This window comes from Euprymna scolopes, chromosome 3 (genome assembly GCF_053919585.1).
Source record: "Euprymna scolopes isolate OS-2025 chromosome 3, ASM5391958v1, whole genome shotgun sequence".
In the NCBI taxonomy this organism is placed as follows: Eukaryota; Metazoa; Mollusca; class Cephalopoda; order Sepiida; family Sepiolidae; genus Euprymna; species Euprymna scolopes.
Genome location: NC_136484.1, coordinates 147046271 through 147068358, shown reverse-complemented (window position 1 = coordinate 147068358; position 22088 = coordinate 147046271). Strand labels below are relative to the sequence as shown.

General features: G+C 32.2%; 1 protein-coding gene across 1 annotated transcript in view; it reads right to left on the bottom strand.

Annotated features, from left to right (window-relative positions):
• LOC145259709 (meiotic recombination protein SPO11-like) overlaps positions 1 to 22088 on the bottom strand; it is a 1082117-nt gene that overhangs the window by 113001 nt on the left and 947028 nt on the right. Inside the window, exon 13 of the mRNA XM_080117391.1 lies at positions 8843 to 8951. Within this exon, the coding sequence (XP_079973517.1) occupies positions 8843 to 8951 (109 nt within the window). The remainder of the gene's footprint in view (positions 1 to 8842; positions 8952 to 22088) is intronic.

The following is a 22088-nucleotide window of genomic DNA, read 5'->3' as shown; positions in this document are numbered from 1 at the left end:
ATTTACAGCCTTTGATGTGTTGCTGTAAATGGTCGTGTCATCAGCATAGATGTCAACGAACGATTTAAGTATGTGTTTAGGAAGATCATTGATGTAGATCAGGAAGAGAGTTGGGCCCAGGATAGACCTCTGAGGGACTCCAGCATTAATACTGTGGGCCTCTGATTTTTTGTCCATCGACCACTACTCTTATGAGCCTATCAGAGAGAAATGATTTAATGATTGAGAAAACATTTTCAGTTATACCGTAGCTGGAAATCTTGTGAAGTAGGCCTTTATGTCATACCTTGTAGAAGGCCTTTGATATGTCAAGAGCAATTGCCCTAGAAAGGAAGCCTTTGTCAAGAGATTCGCTAATCCTATGAGATATAACTGTAAGCACATCTGCGGTAGATCTTGCAGAACGGAAACCATATTGTGTGTCACTAAGAAGGTTATTTCTGCTAAGGTGGTTGACTATTTCTCTATTTAATATGGATTCCAGCAACTTACTCATGACACACAAGAGACTTATTGGTCTGTACTAAGAGGGAGATGACTTATCACCTGAATTCTTAAATACAGGGCATACTGATGAGGTTTTCCAGGGTGTTGAAAAGCACTTCTCCTTAAGGCAACGCTTAAACAGTTTCGTAAGTATGGGAGCAAGTTTCAGGTTGAAGCTTTTTTTAACACTATAATTGGGATGCCATCAGGGCCAGTTGCTTTACTGGAATCAAGGTTCTTGATTAGCTTGATGACCTCATGCACAGATATTTGTATGTTACCTAGCGTGTTGTGTGTTATAGGAGGAAATATGGGGAGTTGATGGCCTTCGTTACATAGGGTAGAATTAGCTGCAAAGTTCTTGGCAAATAGTTTGTTCTTGTCTGAAACAATTTCCATAATGAAAAATAAAAATACAGAAAAAATGGAGCAAAAACTCCACAGAACTTATAATTTTAATTATATATTTAACCGAAACACTAGATTTATAATTCGGAAAACTAAAATGAAAACTTGTCTAGTATACTCCTAGAACTGGGAATCTTGCTTGCTTGTTTGTATATCATCACTGTATGCATTTGATGAGATCATAAAAAGAGATTAATGACGTCATAAAGCTACTAATCTTCCTTTATACTGTCATCAGTTTTTAAGTATATATAGTTTTTTCATTATGGAGAGTAGAAATTTTTCAGCTGCCTTGTAATTAATTCTTTTCCCTTATTTTCTCTTTTAGTCCATATATTCCATGAGCAATGCTTCTGACAATAGAGGAAGAACTGCTGTTTTCTGGGTCATATCAAACACTTAATACTTACTAGTTTTTGGTCTTGAAGTAATATATATATATATATATATATATATATATACATTTTAGCTCCTTACATCAAGTGGCTTCATGTCATGTCTGGAGCGATTTCCATAAAAATTTAAAAAATTAATTGCAATAAAAGTGTAAATACTATTGTACATAATTTTATTTCTAGAAATGGTTATCTTTCAGATGCAAGGTTCATTGTTTACTTGCGGTTTTAACGATGTAAGATTCCGTTGTACGGAAGACCAAATCGGCCAAAATGTCTATGATGTTTTTATTGGCGCTTTTCTTCATATTTTTAATAACATTTTTTTGCACCATTTACAAGTTCTTTTTACAAATAATTTTTTTAATACTGTAATAGTAAAATAAAGATACATTTATTAATTATACGGAAAAAGTATCTCGTAATGTTTTCACACGAGATTTTTTTCCTGTTGATTTCTCTTTTTTTTTTTAATATTAAAATTGATTTACTATTTAAAGTGATTTTAAAGACTTTAACATGACGGAGTTTATAATGAAAACCAAATTACCGTTAAAATTAAAATAATCTTTATTAGAAATTTGTAACAAAATAACAAAATTATAAAACTATTAGATTAAAATTGAGAACTTTTAATTAAACAACGTGAACATTTTATAATGAGTGTTTTCATGAAATGTATTTTTAATAATAAAAAAAATAATCTTTATTAGAAATTTGTAACTGAAGTTAGAAATCAACAGGAAAAAAATCTCGTGTGCAAACATTACGAGATACTTTTTTCGTATAATTAATAAATGTAACTTTATTTTACTATTACAGTATTAAAAAAAATATTTGTAAAAAAAAAACTTGTAAATGGTGCAAAAAAATGTTATTAAAAAATACGAAGAAAAGCGCCAATAAAAACATCGTAGACGTATATTATCATTTAAACAGTATATCAATTTAAATATTTAAATTCAGTAAATAAATTTAAATATTTAAATTATGGCCGATTTGGTCTTCCGTACAACGGAATCTTACATCGTTACAACCGCAAGTAAACAAGGAACCTTGCATCTGAAAGATAACCCTAGAAATTGTTAATTAACTTCAACTGAAATGAATTCAATAAAAAAATATCACAAAATAGAATTATAGAAAATTAAAGAAAACATTCAGTTTTAGGTATATTTGTTGTTTGTTTTGGAATCACTCACTAATTTTATCATTATTATTTTTGTATGGTCTTTATGTATTAAGCTATTATTTTACTATTAGAAAGTGTTAGAGAACATCATAGATATATTAGTAAAAATGCGTCATAATCATAGTGATGTTGAGTTTAGTCAATATTAAAATGAGTGATTATTTGAAAATATCAGGTGCTGTATGTGGAAAGAACTCTCTGCTTATCTCAACATGTTTACCGTCATCTTAGACATCTCCTTGTCACCGGAATCAAAGCAATGACACTTCAGTTAGGACTGAAACTAATCTCCAGAAGAGTGTAACTTAGAATTGAATTTTACTTAGTACTTTATCCGTTACGACATGAGTCCTTTTATAATAATGCAAGATTAAATAAAGAGTTCTCTCTGAAAAAATTCTATGCCAATTCCCAAGTTTGACAGAAAAATTCCCGAGTTGATAAGAGACACCTGAAAAAAGGTTACATCGTCCAAAACGTTGTGAAAATAACATTCAAAATGTAATCCAAATAATACAAAAAATTTGTTTTCAGAGCTTTGTAATATTACTTTAATAAAAAGAAAAACTATTAGTCAATCTTTGGCCTAGTGAAAAAAGAAACCATTATTCTTCAGAAAATGAAACCGCAAAAAGTAAAAAAAAAATAATATATATATATATATATTGTACTCATCTTTACAATACAAGCATAAATAATACAAAAAAAAAAAATTATAAGGTAATTCACTGATTGTCTAAAATAAATGGGTAGTAGAAGTAAAGTGTTTATTTTCTATTATTGTATCAGTCACTGAAAATCGTTATTCTTTGGAAAACGAAACCATAAGTAGGTGAATTAAGAAAGAAATTGCGTTTAACCTGACTTAATATGAATGGAAGTAAAAACAAATAATGTGTCATAAGTTTTATTTTTTTTTCATTTTTCATTTTTTTCTAATATGGTATCAGTTTGTTTTTTTCATTTTTTTCTAATATGGTATCAGTTACTAAAAAATCGTTAATGATTTATAGTTCGCTTATCAGATTTGTTTAAGTATGGAAAAAACCAGTGGAATAAATTGAAGGATGCGTTGTTAGAAGTAACAGACCAGACTTGTAGGTGGACAAAATGACCCCCAAGGATGACATGGTGGAATGGATGAGAAAGTTGAGAAGTCTATTAAAGAAAAATGGAAATGTTGGTGCGACTGTAGACAAGGTTTAGTGAACAAGGATGTGCAAATGCAAAGAGGGCAAGAAAAGTAATATAGAAAACCAAATTGGTGGCTTAATAAGCTAAGTTTCCAGATATTTCACAATATTACAAAGAAATGACCAGAAGAAGGAAATATTCAAGATAGCCAAACAGAAAAGAAAACAAAGATAAAAGTAGATATCGTCACAGAGAAGGGCATTGGAAATGACAATAGGGTGCTAGCAATAAAGAGACAGGACAAAGAAGATGCTTGAAAATGCAATTATGAGAGATTACTGAATACTGAGTTTTCATGGGACAGATAAAATTTAGAAATGAAGGTTGAAGACATGCGCTGCATGGAGAGAAATGATATGAGAATGATAGAATGGATGTACAATGTAGGTCATAAGGAGAGGTTTGAAATTAATAACCTGAGGTAAATTAAAGCTGAACATTATAGGTAGATGTGTACAGAACAGGAGACTTCTTTAGTATGTTCACGTTGAAAGAATGGATAAAAGTTCTTAGATTAGTAAATTTAGAACAATTGAGATAATAAGGTCAGTTAGCAGAGGTAGGTCAAGGAAATGATAAAGATAGACTTGAGAAAAAAAGTGATAAATAAAAACCTATCCAGAGTTAAGTTAGTTTGAGAATTTCTATAAGAAATACAACACATGGCGCCATGTAAAATGGATTATAATGATGATGGTAATTATTATTATTATTATTATTAAAAACATAGTGTATCAATAAAAAGCAAAATTGGACGAGTAAGAATAAAATATCATTATGGTCAGAACTATTGATAACAATAGTCAAAAATAGACTGGCTTTACTTTATTATATAGAAGAAACAAATAACGATATAAACTTATTAAGTCTAATCATGGTTATTCGTGTACAGATCAATATAGTCTATCATTTGAAAATATTAAACAAACTAACTTATCTATATACTAAGAAAACTTTGATAATGGTATCTTACTTGATTGCTTTTCACCGTGCACACTACATCTGTTGTAGATGGTGGGAGGGAGAGCAAATAACATAACTAAAGGGAGAATAAGGAGAGAACTGGTGAGAGGAGTGGAATGACGTAAATAATTAAAAGAAAGAAAGAGGAAAGAGAAGAATAGAAGGGAAAGAGAGAAAGAGGAGGGACAGAGAGAGATGTCAAAAAAAAAAAGGAGAAAAGGATAGGGTTTATTATGGCATCACAATGTATTTTGATTTTGTAAAATCCTCTAATTTTATAATTCTTGTAAAAACATGATTATCAACCAATGTCAAAATTAAGAAAGTATATATATATATATATATACTAGCAAGGAGACTAGACGTTGCCCGGGATTGAATAAGGATCAATGAATGTTTCACCTTCCCATATTTTATTGTCATCAAAATCAATGAAATCGACCATTTCTCAAACGAATCAATTAATTGCCTTCTCTAGTTGGGGACCCATTGTGGTGTACTGGAAGAAAGATCATATGTCTCTCTGCAGTGGCTTAGTTCACGAGACATTGTAGTTTACATTGCACTGTAGAGAACCTACTATTAATTTTCTAAAAATATTTTATATAATGGCTTGAATTAAAGTTTAAAATGCAAAAGTCAAGTATCATGGTTCAATGGTGCTTTAAACAGAAACATTCATTTTGAACGTGCTTCTGTCATATAAAAGAACCTGCTGCTGATTTTATATGCAGGGCCTTTCTGCTTGTGCAATAATAAAATTTCTCAAATGCATTTGTGATGTTAGGTTGTATAAGGCATTAATTTTAGTCAAAATCGCCTGTTTCTTTTTTCATTAGATTTTTTCGATTATCAATACTTATCTTATTTTTTCGATTATCGACACTTATCTTATTTTTTCGATTATCGACACTTATCTTATTTTTTCGATTATCAATACTTATCTTATTTTTTCGATTATCAATACTTATCTTATTTTTTCGATTATCGACACTTATCTTATTTTTTCGATTATCAATACTTATCTTATTTTTTCGATTATCAATACTTATCTTATTTTTTCGATTATCGACACTTATCTTATTTTTTCGATTATCAATACTTATCTTATTTTTTCGATTATCGACACTTATCTTATTTTTTCGATTATTGACACTTATCTTATTTTTTCGATTATTGATACTTATCTTATTTTTTCGATTATCGATACTTATCTTATTTTTTCGATTATCGATACTTATCTTATTTTGATTATCGATACTTATCAAAGACATTCTAATACAAAATCTATCTAGGAACACTGAAGTTTTTGCGTAAAATTTAAAAACATTCAGCCCAGCCATTTAGGAGTCCATAGGGAACGAATGAACACATACACAAAGTTCCTTTCATATACTAGTAGATATATATAACTGTTGGTCAAGGGTAATTAAGTGTATTATTGAGGCTGAGATTCCCCCACCCTCCCCGATCACAAAAAAGTTTGATTTGCATTTGTTTTATCTACTTTATTTTATTCTCGTGTTTAAGTAAATTCATAGTAATGTTTATGCAAAAAAAAAAGATCCTATTTTCATGGGCATACAGGTTCATCGATTTATTGTTATTGATTGATTTGTATTATTAGGAGTGTACACGCATTCAAAGAGTTGCGTTTTTATCTGAAACGGGGAACCAATGTAAAAAGTTGAGTAAAACAATACCTCCTTAAAACTAGAAAATAAAGTTTCTTTCTTCAAAACTAGTAAAAAATATAATTATTCTGATATTTTGAACAGAGTTGTAAATGTTTGACAATAGACACAAACTTGATACTTAAAACAATAACAAACAATAAAAATCTGATATTTCACACAGTATAAAAAGCGCGCTGCTCAGCAACTTATCAGCAGGCTAGACTCAGCATGCCATTCATCAAGTTATTTCCGGTAACAAAAGAAAAGGAAGACCATTTCGTAGAGTGAACCAATGTGGTATCACCCCACCCCCACCTCTATCACCCAGCACAAATAGTGAGAATGAATATTATAAGTAGCTTTGCCAAAATATTTATCTAGAAATAGCTTAAAACTGCCTGGAAAAATAATAAATTTTCATAGAATATACACAAAAGAATCATAGAAATGCGAACTATTAGAGGATGTGAATGTTTTACTGTTCAGGATTCAAGAAAACAAAAAGCAAAAACAGATCTAATTTCATATAAATTCAAAACAACAATACACTTCAACATCTACACTGTTAAGATAAGTTCAGCAAACAATATTTAGTAGCCAACCTGTGGAGCTGAGGCCATTGCTGAATCTTTTAGATAAGGATTGATAATTCGTATTCTGACTACTGTTCTCATCTTGAGTGTTATTTTCACAACGTTTTGTAAACTCTTGTATCTTGTTCAACTCGGGAATCTTTCTGTTGAACATGAGAATAGCGGCAAAAATTTCAAATGGAACCCTTTATTTAATCTACAGAAGTAGCATGTTCTTTTTTCATCAGCCATGACCAAATAGAAATCCTAAGTAATTCACAATTCTATTTGGAGCGTCCCCCTACACTGAGGATTGAACCTTCACCCCCCAGAAGAGTAACTTAAAACTGAATTTTACCAAGTACTTTATCCACTACTACATCGACCCGTCGCATATTGAATAAAGTACTTGGTAAAATTCAGTTGTACATTACACTCTTCTGGAATTACTTAGGACTTTTGCCCAGTCATGGCTGATGGAATATGACCATGCTATATGTTTGAGCAGGGTCTGTTCACAGAGAAAGATAAAAGATGAGAGGTAGTGATAAAGAGAGAGAAAGGGGAATAAATAATAACCTGGCCAGATATAGGATAGCTTGAAAGTTCATAAATGGAGATGCATTCTTGTAATAGAAAAATAATAACAAAAACGGATGGCAAAAAAAAAAACCTGTTGTAGAGAAAAGAAAATTATCCAATTGTGAATATTAAATGAAGTTGTCACAAGAAAAAATTTTGAAGTATCAATTCAATCAAAGAAGCTTCGAATTGTAAAGAATTCCAGGTAAAGAATGGTAATATTAATCCAGTTAGGGTCAGCAATGGTTCTCCTCTCATGTCATGATGAAAAGTTGGAACTAAAGAATTTTAAAACATTCGAAATAGTTTATACAGCGATTCTTATATTTAATTTGTTCATTCTTATCACTCCTGGCTATAAATATAATCATCTTAATCTTTACGCTCATACTCAGTACAACTGTGAAAAAAATATTGCATTTATTTATAAAAGCCATCAAACATATGCCAGCATGCAACGTGGACATTAACTGATGACGATCTTGATGACGATGATCTTGATTGAATGCTAATGTCGCTATACTCTGAAGGCTTTCTCAAGGGGTTAAGGATCGCATCCCCCAAAACGCAGTTATTGTCCTGGAAGGCATCATATTGTGTGTTAGTTAAGAGGGTTGCTAATCATGATCTTATAGATGAGCTCGGTTGTTAAGAAGGATACACTCTATTTCACCTTGTGTGTCTGTATCACTGACGATGAGGCATCACTCACTAGGCTGATGTTACAGACCTTCTAAATAAAGAAAAAGTTTTATGCAATTGGTTTATGTATTATATGCTAAGTTATGTAGCCATTTGTTATTCCAACATTAAATGCTCATTATGTCAAATAGATAGGTTATAATTCATATGTTTAACGGACAGCTCTCTTTGGTGGAAGTTCTTATATCATTGAGAAAATTTAATATTTAAAAAAGTGAATTTTCTTGAAAAGTTTTCTCAAATTGTTTTCTTAGTAATATGTTTTTTGAGTTTGATAAACTCTAAAGAGGATAAGATTTATTACAAAGAGGACAGAATAGGCTGTATATTAGTTCAACAAATATGAAAAAAAAATTAAATAGTAATAATACTTACCAGAAATTATCTAATTTGAAAAAAAAAAAAAGGCAATTATGGTTACACAATATATTTGATGATGAATACAAATTTTATTCACAATTAACAAGTTAAATACAACAAAAATGATTCGATAAGAATATAAAGGAATCCATTGGGATTTCTTGAAGTTAATCAAATCATTTATCAAAATAAAAAAAATTATAAAAATTTATCCAGTAAAAATCTACTTAGGAAAAAGGATATTTTCTTTCTTTTGACAAAAGGAAATCACGTTTTTTTTTTTATAATCGTTGTGATCGTATTACAACCAACCTTTACTCTTTATTTTCTGAGGGATGTACACTCGTGTTAAGAACATATTCGAAAAACCATTTAGACTTTGGATTTCTATTTTCAGTTGTTGCTCCAAAAACAGCTCAATCTATTAAAAAATGAAACAATAAAATCAAACAATTACAAGCTTCTAAAAAATCTTGGCAGTTTTGATTAAATGAAAAAAAAAATAATAAAAATATTTAGAATAAAATATCTTTCTTTACATAAGTTTGGTATGCATATACGTTTATACATTCATATGTATACGATTCAGTTCTTAATTAACCCAGCATTATGAATTTTGGAACACAGCTGTTAGGTGAAAGGATGGATTGTATAGGCTATATTTAGTTTCATTTGATTTTATGCAAAGTAGAAAAAAAAAAGGGAATGGAACCCCTTCATGAAAATGCAGGAACCACTGATTTTTCTTAAAATTTAAAAATAGATATTAATTCATAAATATTCCACACACTTCAGTTTCTTTGGAGTATTTTAAATTGATTTAGGGGACGTAATCTCCCATTTGAAAAATATCTTGATTTTAATATTTTTAAGGGGACATAAATGTGATATAAAACTTCTGATTAAGGAATTAATTTTACCTATCCTGGGACGAGTATTATTCTAGTTTTCTATATATAAAAAAAATGCTTTATCCTTTCTGTTTAGGTTGTTGTTTTCATAAGTAACACCATTAAACAGTGAAAGTATAACATAAAAATAAAGATAAGTTTTTCTGTTTCATTTTACTTCAGTCGAAGTTCTCAGAAATCAAGGGACCCCCTTCCCAGGGCTAACACTTGATCTCTATATGAGATACATAGATATTTGAACATTCCATTAAAGTTCTCCTTTACATCTCAACCACTGAGTTAGTAAAGAAGTTAAGAGCATAATTTACTTCTCCCCAATTGACCATTTAAATATGTTATAGTATATCTTTCTTGTGGTATCTTGATTTTACTGAATTCCAGGACAAGAATGCATCTAGTTTGGTAAAGCATTTCGCTTTGTGCTGTTACTCGAGGTAACCTAATTCAGAGAAGGTGCCCCATTCTTTGTAAAAACTAGTGTGTGATAGCCATACCGAGATTTTATTTGGGCCACGAATGCTATTCTGATTTTAAATAGTCAGAATTTACTAGTAGGGAAAAGTATCCTTCTGCCAGGTTGTGCTGACAAACCCCTATACAGAGAGACCTTAGACACTCGAGGACAGTACATAGTATGCATTCAAATTCTGTCACATCTTCATATATGTATATAAATGTGAATGTATATTTTGCAAATATGTGTTTACAAGTATTTTTTTTATTCTGTTTTGAAAACGGCATTATAAAAATGCAAAACGAAAAATAAAAGATTCCTTGTTTGACGTAGGAAAACTGATAATCCATAGATCGAAGAAAATGATTTGTATTACTTGGATTATTCAAACTACTGTTCGCATCTTGGATGTTATTCTCATCATGTTGTAGCTGATGTAACCTCCTACCTTCTTCACCGTTCTCAGGTGTATCCTGTTGAACTGTGGTACCTTTTCATCAAACTCTGCAATCTGTATGGAATTTTAAATGGAACCCTTTATTTAATCCATGCTCTTATTTCGTCAGCTATGATCGATTAGGAGTCGTAATTCATAAATATATTTTTAGTATTTCCCGCACTGAGGATTGAACCTTCAGCCTCTAGAAGAATGTCACTTAGAACTGATTTTTGCTTAGTACTTTATGTCAAATTTTAATTTGATTCTTTACTTAAAAAAAATAAGATTTTAATATTCTCTTCCAACAATCTGGCAAACATAACATCGATTTTGACTGTAAAAAATCAATTAAAAAATGTAATGGCCAGTGTCGTAATTTAACCAGTGTTTTATCCTTAAACCCCATTGGAAAACGTACAGAGATTTTGTCATCTTATGCGAAACATTTTTGTAAGTATATGTGATGAACTAACATATACTACACTACTCCCAACAAAAGCGAAGATAATGCCTGGGATAATTATCTCATGATGACCGAAAAATATATCACACTATCTCTCCAAAGGAGGAGGTGGTAATTTTTTTTTTTTTTAAATAGGCATCACCACTTATCAAGGCCAAGAGGCCGCTCGAGGATAAGGTTAAAGAGTGTACAGTAGAAATTGGACAATATAGTAACCATTAGTAATGGAGATTCGGTAAATTTGTTAACTTATATGGAACGGCTCATCAAAAACTTGTTTACGTTAGACTTGAAGACAACCATATTGTAGTCAGCTGGAAAGCAGAAAAATGGAAGACAATTCCATAGGCGTGCAGTTCTAAGAAAGAAGCTTTGCTCATGGAATCTACGTTTAGGTTTAGGCACAGATAAAGAGTGGAGGAAATTAGCGATAGTGTTTTCTGCTGGACAGGTGTTTCTTGCGAAAGTTTGGCGAAGGGGGATCATAGAATGGAGCTCAGCCGAGCACTTTCCATGAAAATAATGATAAAGCAGAGACAAACTTGCAACATCTCTTCTGTGAGAAAGAGGTTGCAGGGAAGAGAAAAGGAAATCCCCCACAAGGCTACAAAGTCTATTTTGAACTCTATCAAGGCAGGATAAGTCCTTTCTAGCAGCTCCTTCCCAGATGTGACAACAGTACTCCATCCTTGGACGTATCTGGCTCTTATATAGATAGAGAATTGCATCAGCAGTGAGATATCTACTGGATCGATAGAAGGATCCAACTATTTTTCCAGCGGCCTTGGCAACGGATTTAATGTATGTGTTCCATTTAAGATCAGGAGTAAAGGTCAAGCTCAGAAGCTTGTCAAAACATGAGGCCTCCCCAAGACGAGAGCCATTCATTTCAATTGATGCCAGATGAGGATCAGAGCGTTGATGATGTAAAGATAAAAGCTTGGTTTTAGATGCATTAAAAGTAACCAGCCACCTCTTTCCCCATTGTACCATTTACTCAAGATCAGAGGAGAGAGAATCAGAGAGAACTTGGTCAGTTACGGTCTTAGATGTGCTACCATAGATAGTAGTGTCATCAGCATAGATGTCTATGAATGATGTAAGGATGTGATTTGGAACATCATTAATATAGATCAGGAAGAGAGTTGGGCCCAGGATGGACCCCTGAGGGACTCCAGCATTAATACTAAGAGCTTCTGCTTTCTGCCCATCAACCACTACTCTTATGAACCTATCAGAAAGAAATGATTTAATAATTGAGAAGACATTTCCAGCTATACCGTAGCTGGAGATCTTGTGAAGTAAACCATTATCCTTGGTGCTTGCGAAGATGATAACAAAACAGATACTACACTACCCTCCCACCAAGGTAATACCTAGGAGGATGGTATCATGATAACAGAACATACAGTGCATTACTCGCCAATCCTATAAAATAAAAGATAATGCCTGAGAGTATGGTATTATGATTAACAAACATATACTAGTCTCCTCCCCCCAATAAAAAAAGAGAAGGTAATGCCTAAGAAGATGGTATCATGATAACAGAACATATAGTGGATTCTTTCCCTCCCCCAAAAGCCTAGGAGCATTGTGTCATGATAAACAGGCATATGTCATACGACCCTCCCCTTCAAAGGGGAAAGTAATACCTTGGTGGATGATATCATAACAGCATAACGGATACTACACTATCCTCATCCCTTTAAACGGAGCATTAAAAAATAGTACAAAATTACGTTATAGAAGTAATAGTACAGTTTCGGTTTCAGGTAGACTAATATCAAATCTCCATTAGTAATAGATAATATTACAGCAGGGAACATACACATCTGGGATTAGCAGCCTCACTAACGGGAAATCTTGAATAATATTGGAGATGAGGAGAGGAGGGTCAACACTCTACACGTGAAACAGTTGTAATAACAAAAAGTAATATTGGAAGATAAGAGGTTTAACAGAATCAACACATATCATATTCTAATAACCTCCTCAGCAACCTAAGCATTGAGACGAAGACTTCAGTACTTGATTATTCTCGTAAATCTAAAAAAAAACATTTAAACAAAAAAATTATGTACTAATGGATCACTACGCTATAATCACATTGACTAATGTATACTGATTAACCCTTATCCTCGAGTGGCCCCCGGCCCTTGATAAGTGGTGATTCCTGTGTAACAAAAAAAATTAAAAAAAAAAACACATATCAAGACTAAAAGCAACTTAATGGTTAATGAGATGAAATGATTATAAGCTGAGAGATGAATCTTATGAAAGACTAGCAGGGAGACTCGGCGTTGCCCGAGATTGAACGATGATCAATGAATGTTTCACACTCCCATATTTTTATTGTCATCGAAATTGATGAAATTGTCCATTTTTCAACAAAATCGATTGATTGCCTGCTCTAATTGTGGACCCATCACAGTGCACAGAGAGGAAGCTTCACATATCTCCCTGCAGTGACTTAGTCCACAATACATTGTAGTTTATATTACATTGGAGAATCTACTTTTGATTTCATAAAATCATTTTTTATACATAATTGCTTAAATTAAAGTTTAAAATGCAAAAGTCAAATATCATACTTCAATTGTGCTCTAAACAGCAATATTCATTTCATACATGCCCGTGTCATATCAAAAAGCCTACTGTTGATTTTATATGCCTGGCCTTACTGTTTGTGCAGTGATGATTGCTTGAGTTTAAGTTTAAAATGAAAAAGTTAAGTGTTATTGTGAAATTGTGCTTTAAACAGAAACATTTCCAAAGCATCCCTGTCATATCAAAGAGCCTACTGTTGATTTTATATGTCAGACCTTTTAGCTTGTGTGGTAATAAAACTTCTCAAATGCACTTGTGATGTTAGGCTGTGTAAAGTGTTAATTTTTGCCAAAATCGCCTGTGTCTTGTTTCATCAGATTATTTCAACTATCAATTATCGATACTTATTGCAGACATTCCGATACAAAATCTATCTAAGAACATTGCCAGGCACATAAAGTACCTGTGAAATTTCATAAAAATCGGCTCAGCCGTTTTCAAGTCAAGCGGAAAGAATTCTCACACACAATATTCCTTTTATATAATAATAGAGATTCAAAAATGATTGATGAGATGAACCAAGTTTGAATACTTATGAAGTTGGTTCATGACAGGAATCTGTTGACATTGGATTTGAAGACGAACATGTTGTAATCTGTAGTGAAGCAGTTTGATAATAATGTGTTCCACAGATGGGAAGCCCTTGCAAAGAGACTCTATTCATGGAAATTCTGTAGGCACAGTAGGTACACAGAAGAAGTTTTTTTTTATTATGATAATAAAACGAGTTCTTGCTGTGAATGACTTACAAAGTGGGACCAGACATTGGAATTTAGTTGAGCAACTTTCATTATTTTATGACCAAACAGAGATTAGCAAAGTCGCTTCTGCGAGAAAGGGTCTGTGAAGAAAAGAGGAAATCATCTTCAATAGATTTTAAAGTTGATTTTGAACTCTGCCTAGGCAACGAAAAGTGCTCTCAGTTACGCCTACCCAGATATGGCAACAGCATTCTATCTGAGGACGTATCTGACTTGGCTAATTACATCTAATGAGATGGAGGCTTAAAGTTCAATTTTTGGATCAAAAAGTAATTCATTTACTTTGGTTCAAGAAAAAAATTAAAAAAAACAAAACAAAAAAAAAACAAGATGTTGAAAACTTAGCTGATATATCATCTGGCATAAAAAATGGAATGAGATCTCAATCGATTATCCTGAATTGAATAAATAGTATGGCATGACATTTCCAGAAAGAAACCAGATATGAAACAGAGTTAAAGAAAACCTGCAAAAATGATGGCTAAAACGTGACGATTACAACTATAAAAATGTAGAAAATTAAATTTCTTATCTAACCTTTGCATTCATTTAGATTAATGATAGTTAAAGACAAATACATCTATGGAAGAAGAGACAAGGAAAAAACATATTTTAAAGAAACGACTTCTTAGGCTTATCAGTGTAATCTTAAAGCTAAACGTGTTTAAGAAAGCAAAATACAAGGTGATCATTTTTAAATAAAAACAGAAGACTGATCTTTCTGTGACCCCCCCCCTCTTTGTAATGCCATTCGTTTTGATAGTAACACTCAGCATACATTGGCTCTAGGTGGAGAGGTGGGGAGAAGGGCACAGCACGGTGTATCCGGTACATACAAGAGTAAAGCTAAATAAGTTTTGCTAAGCATGCTGGGAACACGCTTCTCAAAAAACAATAAATGCTGAGTGCTATAAGCAGAATTTATTACCATTTCCTTCCAGTAACATTCCTGCCATCCAATTTTGTACTTTTTCAAAATTCTTTTGAATTTATGAATATTAAAATATACATATAAAGAAGCCTTTAATATTTTGAAATTCAATATACAAAAAGAATAAATAAAAATGTTTAGTCCCCCACCCCCGCAAGGGGGAAATATATCTTCATCATCGGTTTACCATCCAGTTTACATTTTGGCATGTGTAAAACGGCTTTTAGAAATTTACTTCCAAACATATCTCTGACCAGATTTTAATTTTTTAATTACTTTTTTCTATTTTTATTCACTTGCAACTGAGATATAAGGGGCTGATGTGAATTATAAACCGTATCTACAGGGACGTCCTAAATAGGGAGTTGAGCAGCTACATATCTGTTCATATTACTTATGTTTAAGTTTGTGGAGAGGGGGTTCTAAACTTAAATTTCTTACTATACCTTCATGGAACAAAATATCAGCAGAATTAGGGCAGGTGAATTTAAATAAGATGACATATTGAGAAGATACTTTGCAACTGAAACAATAGGGAGATAAAATAAAAGTAGATGAAAAATGAAATTTATGAATTGGTTCTGATAATACATTTAAAGCTGATGATCACATTTTGTCCATTTTATTGTGGATAGATGATTAGAAATATTTTTAAGGGAGCCAAACATTGTTTGAAAAATATATAAAGCTCTCATGAACGATTTTTTTTTTTACTTCATTATCATATTCAGTTTAATATCCGTTTTCCATGTTGGCATGTGTTGGACGGCTTTTAGAAATTGATGTCCAAAATAACCTGTTTTTGGTCAGGTCTTTATTTATTCCTTGTCCTCTCAAGTTCATCCTTATCACCTCCTTCCATGTTTTCCTTGGCCTTCAGCTATTTTCCATCTACTAACTCAAAACTCATCCATTCTGTCAACGTGGCCATAGCAATAAAGTCTCCTGTTTTACACACATCTCCTTATACTGCCCAGGTTTAATCTTCTGCTAAGATTATCAGATCCAAACCTTTCTTTAAGACTCACATTACACATCCATCGTATTATTCTCATATCATTTCTCTCCATACAACCAATGTCCTCATCCCACACTGGTTAGAGTTATACTCTTCTACTCTTTAGGGGTGCATTTAAAAATCAGGGGCACTTCCATTGTCTTCCCCAGTATATAATAACACACTTTTAGATTTATGTACATTCTCTAATCTTTCTTATTATAGGGAACACACAAACATCACACACAGACATTGAGATATATATAAGACTAGCCTGGGTGCCTGGCGTTGCCCGGGTGTTTGGAGATGTGGCTAGTTACCTTTAATGCATCTAAAACCAAACTCCTATCCTTACATCATCAACGCTCTGATCCCCAGCTGACATCAATTGTGATGGATGGCTCTCGTCTGGGTGAGGCCCCGTGTTTTGACAAGCTTCTGGGTTTGACCTTTACTCCTGATCTGAAATGGAACACGTACATAAAGTCTGTTGCCAAGGTCGCAGGTAAGATGGTGGGATCCTTCTACCGCTCCAGAAGATATCTCACTACTGATTCAATTCTCTATCTATATAAAAGCCAAGTACGTCCAAGGATGGAATACTGTTGCCATATCTGGGCAGGAGCTGCCAAAAACAGCCTATCATGCCTTGACAGAGTACAAAATAGACTTCGTGGTTTAGTGGGGGATGCCCTTTTCTCTACCCTACAACCCCTCTCCCACAGAAGAGACGCTGCGAGCCTATCCTTGTTTTATCGTTATTTTCATGGCAGGTGCTCGTCTGAACTCCAATCCCTGGTCCCCCCTCGCCAAACTTTCACGAAAATCACCCGTCTAGCTGAATCCACTGTGGAAAATTTCCCCCACTCTATATCTGTGCCTAAATCAAAACGCGGATTTCATGAGCAAAGCTTCTTTCTTAGAACTGCACGCCTGTGGAACTCTGTTCCGTCTGCCTGCTTCCCTCCGGACTACAACTTGGATGTCTTCAAGTCTAATGTTAACAAATTCCTAATGAACCGCCCCCCTAATTAAACACTTCATAAAATCTCCTCACTAACGTGATGTACTTGCAATAACCCTTATCCCTGAGTGGCTTCCGGGCCTTGATAAGTGGTGATCACTGTGTAAAAAAAAAAAAAAAAAAAAAGATGTGTGTTGAGAAAAAAAAACAACCAAAAATAAAAACAAAAAAAGTGGTAGTAGGCAGGCAGGCTCAAACCCGTGATGTGAAAGCAGAAAAGAAAGTGAAAGAAAATCTGACGTCTTACCGCTACTTCATGACGTAACCGGAAGTTCGGAACGTTAAAATTAGGCAAAGTCAATCCAACTGATATGATGACTTGTAAAAATGGCTTGCAAAAATTCAACCCCTCCTTGTAGAAAACTGTCTAGTTGAGGGTAAAGGAATTAATGTTTTTAGATAATTTTTTAATATTTGTTATCTGAGACGTCGAGCTTCGAAATGATATTGATCTCGTGAAAATCCGTCACCTCTGACAAATGTTTTAGGTAGACAGACATTTAAACAGACAGATGAGATTTATATTATAGATAACAATTTTTGTTTTCAAAATATATAGAATCTGTTCATATCTCTACATTCATATAAAGTTATGCACATGTATATATATGCTTCTATATTTGTATGCATGGGATTAACTAATTGAGCGATCATTGTGCATTTTGAAACAACTGTTAACCGTTAGAGATCGTAATCTGGGCTATATTTAGTTCAATTTAGTTTTGTGCAAAGAGAATAAAATGGGGATGGAAGCCCTTCATGAAAATTCAGACATCTAATTTCACAAAAATCGGTGGTATTAGACATAAGTTAATAAATATTCCCCGAATTTCAGTTTTTTTTTTTTAAAGTATTTTAAAGAGTTGAAAGAGGCATAATATAAACACAACTTTCCATTTGGAAATTAAAATATTTCAAATTTGCATTAAATTTGATTGATAGTAATTAGATATGAATTAAACAAGCGTTGAATTTCAGTTTCTTCTTAAGACCTTTTAAGTTTGAATGTTAAATTTTAGATATTTTTAGAATCAAAAACATACACTAGATTCTAATCAAAACTGAAATAAAGATTCTAGACACAAGGTTTAATAACATTGTATCTTGATTTTAATCTTCATAAGAGGACATAAAAGTAATGCAAGGTAGTCCTGTTCAAGGCGGTATGATACATACCTGCTAACGTGAATACATACAGCACTTAGCATTCCCAAATGATCAATCATCTGGTACTGACCAGGTACAACATTGCTTAACTTTAGTAATCTTTTCTTATGAGAACCGATGTGTGAACATGATTATGCTCACATTACATCCCCTAAAATGTTTTTTAAATCTCCTCAAATAAACTGAAATTTTAGAATACTTATTGATTGATGTTTAATAACTATTATTTAAGATTTTAAAAAAATCTGAGGTATCTGAATTTTCATGAAGGTCTTCTATTCACTCATTTCTCGATTTTGCATAAACCTAAATTGAACTAAATATATCCAACTTACACTTACTATTTTGTATCAAACTAAAAATTGAGTACTGGAGCATATTATGAACCAAACGTATCACAGCGTTCGCTCGGCTTTGGCTGGAACAAGACGTCAACAACCGGATTATGCAGAGCGTTGCTAATAAAAATATAACAATTCTACGTAGATGAAAACGGCAAAAATGAATAAATATAAAATGTAGAAACCAAAGAAAAAAAAAAAAAAAAAAAAAAAAAAAAAACGACCCACTGTAATTTGGTGTTTTATTATTCATTTTTTTTTATATAATAACTAAAGAAAAGATTAGAAGAAGCAAAAATTATTTTGGGTGGGGGGCAAATAATTTTAAGGAAAGGTTTTAAAAAAGGTTCAAAGAAAATTTTTTTTTGTTTTTCAAATATATTTTGCCATTTGTTTTAAAGTTTTTCTTGTAAAAAAGAAACTGGAAACAAAATTGTTTTTTTTTCTCCAAGTACTTTTTAAAGTATATTTTGTAAAAGAGATTTTTATTGTTTTGTTTGTTTGTTTTTTTTTTAATTGGAAGAGAAGGTTTTAAAGGTTAATTATGTTGGTACCGTCCATGATTTGCATGTAACAACTGGTGTTTATTTTTTTCCTCTTCCAATATTTATTTAAAAGTCGTCTGCTAGGACGCTGCCCTGTTGTAATTCATTCCACGGCGTTGTGATTGGCTGATCGGCATGTTACGTCAAACAGCAGCTAAACCAGAGCTGTTGCTTGGCATAATCCTGCTGCTAACGTCATGTTCCGGCCAAAGCCGAACAAACGCTGAAATACGTCTGGTTCACAATATGCACCAGTCACCAAAAATTGAATATGATAAATGTGACTGTATATCGCAAATAGGAGTTTTAGTGGGAATTATCTACACCTTTCACTTTTTTTTTTTTAAATGAAGAGAAAACACAATGCTATGTGTTGTATGGGGAAAGAAACCAACACAACAATGTGTACAAGAGTGTATTTATCTGAAACAAATATTAAAAAATAACTCACAAATAATAAAATACAGCTGTATAAAAATATATTGAATGAAATATAGACATACACCCATGAAATTATAGTTATTTTAATGGAGTCCTTTCAATGTAATTTTTAGTTTATTTAAGCCAGAAAATATACATTCAAAAGGTTTTTATAAAAACAAACAAAACAATAATCGTAAAATTCCATCCTTTTCCTTGGCATGAAGCCCGAATCATTTTGATGGTCATCCAATTTTGTCAAAAATTGTTTGGCTTACCATATGCTAAACACTATCACCAGAATACCACATTCACTCTGTGGCTTGGTCTTATGTAGATGATCTCTAATTTGTTTTAAAAGGATTTTAATTTACAAATGTTTTTATAAAAAATATAGTTTTATGCCAGAAAAAACACACTTTAAATGTTTATAAAACTATACACTGAAAAATGTACCATAAATGAAAAAGATATAAACAGTATTAATTACTTATGTTTATAATACAATATACTTATCGATTGCAACATTCCAATTTATCTATACAATTATAAAACTCTGTGAACCTTGCTTGCTTTCTTGCTTGCTTGCATCTTGTCTATGACGATTGGGCGATTTCACTTTTTAAAAAAGGGATGACAGGTGAATATATATATATATGTGTGTGTGTGTGTTTGTGAGTATATGGGCATGGCTCAGAGCCTAAGAAATAAGGATAGAGAGTCGTATGTTTTGGTTTCGATTTTAGCTGATAGCAAACAAGTCATATATATATATATATATATATATATATATATATATATATATATATAAGAAAACTCTTTTTGGAATATCGGAATCGGAAAAATTTGAGCCTATTTTCCGATAGCAAAACCGATTCCTAAATTTATCTTTTTTATTTGATTTTGCTTAAACAAAATCTTCCACTGCTTTTAGTAATAATAAAATAATAAATATTTATTGATTTAAACTTCCAGTAAAACTAAAATCTCTAGCTCACCCCCTCACAAGTGTGTTTTTACGTTTGAGAAAATACATGCACATTTAAGATGTGTTTTTACAGTAATCTAGACAAAATAACAATTTTATAGTTAAATATTTAGAGATTTATAAAGAATCGGAATCGGAAATTTAGTACAGAATGGGGAAAGATATTGGAATCGTCCCATCACTTTATATATATATTAGTTTTGATCTCACTACCATATATTAGGTTCAATATAATAATCGATAGAGAATTGTCCATATAATAATAAATACATAATTTGCATGAATTATACTATTACGAAGGGGCAACACCAGGCAGCCTACTAGTAACCTATAAAAATCATATATGACACATAAACTGCAGAATTATCAAGCTTAAAAGATGATTTTAAATCTTGTGATTAGAACAGGAACATTCTGATGACCCAAGGATCTGGGTTTAATATCTGCCAGTTTTTTCTGTTATACTGATCAATTAATTGATAGCAGTTTAATTATCGTGCACAAATTTATTTACGCATTCGGAAAAAGGAGCATTCATGTAATCTTCAACTATGGTTAATTACTTTGACACTTTAGAAATTTTTCTTTTTTAATTTATTATTTATTCAAGTCTGTGTTATTAATTTGTAATTCTTTCTGCAAACCGTGCTATATAAATGAATAACAAAAATAATGAATGATTCTATACTTTTGAAAATTGCATCATTTTTTGGTTTTCAATTTCTAATTCATGCATATATGATACTTTATAAGTATTACAACACGTGTCATCAAGCACAACACATTGCTCAGACCCGACTTATACTTTGCTGGACATTTTCTATTTTAACAGGAGACTCGCCCCACCCCTCTCCTCCTTGAGATTAATACTAACAAAATGAAGAAAAGGAATAAAGAAAACAAAGTCTTGCTCTGAATGTCAAAAGTCTCAGCATATTTAAAACAATAATAATCATAAGCTAGGCGAGGAGAGACGCTCTAGCCAGACATTCGCTGGATGAGTACAAAGAGAACTGGTTATCTTGAGGAAGCTTTATGCCACCCAAATTCCAGTGAAGATCAATGGTCGCTGCCAACAAGAAATCAATGGTAAGCAATTGTTGCGATAACACAAATTCTTCTGCAAAGGTTATCGAAAAAGATGGAGAGTACTGGAAATCTGCAAAGACTTGTCACTCAGACTCCACAGAACAACAGAAGTTGTTCTCAAAGAGAAATCTTTGATGATGACCTGTGTGACTACTTCTAGTGAGTAAATAATAATAATAATTTTTCATTTTAAATTTGCATTTTTTTTGTTTTCAATTTTTATTATAAATATTCACAAGTATATGATGCTTCATAAGATGTAAGAGAAGTGTTGTTATGATAACTATAATTATTTTATTATATCTTTATTCTCCAATAAAGAGTTGCAGTTCCATTCCCTTCAAAAATTATTATTTACTTTATAGAGGGTGGAACGATAAAATTGTCATTCTAGAAAAGACAACATTATTCCATTTCCGTT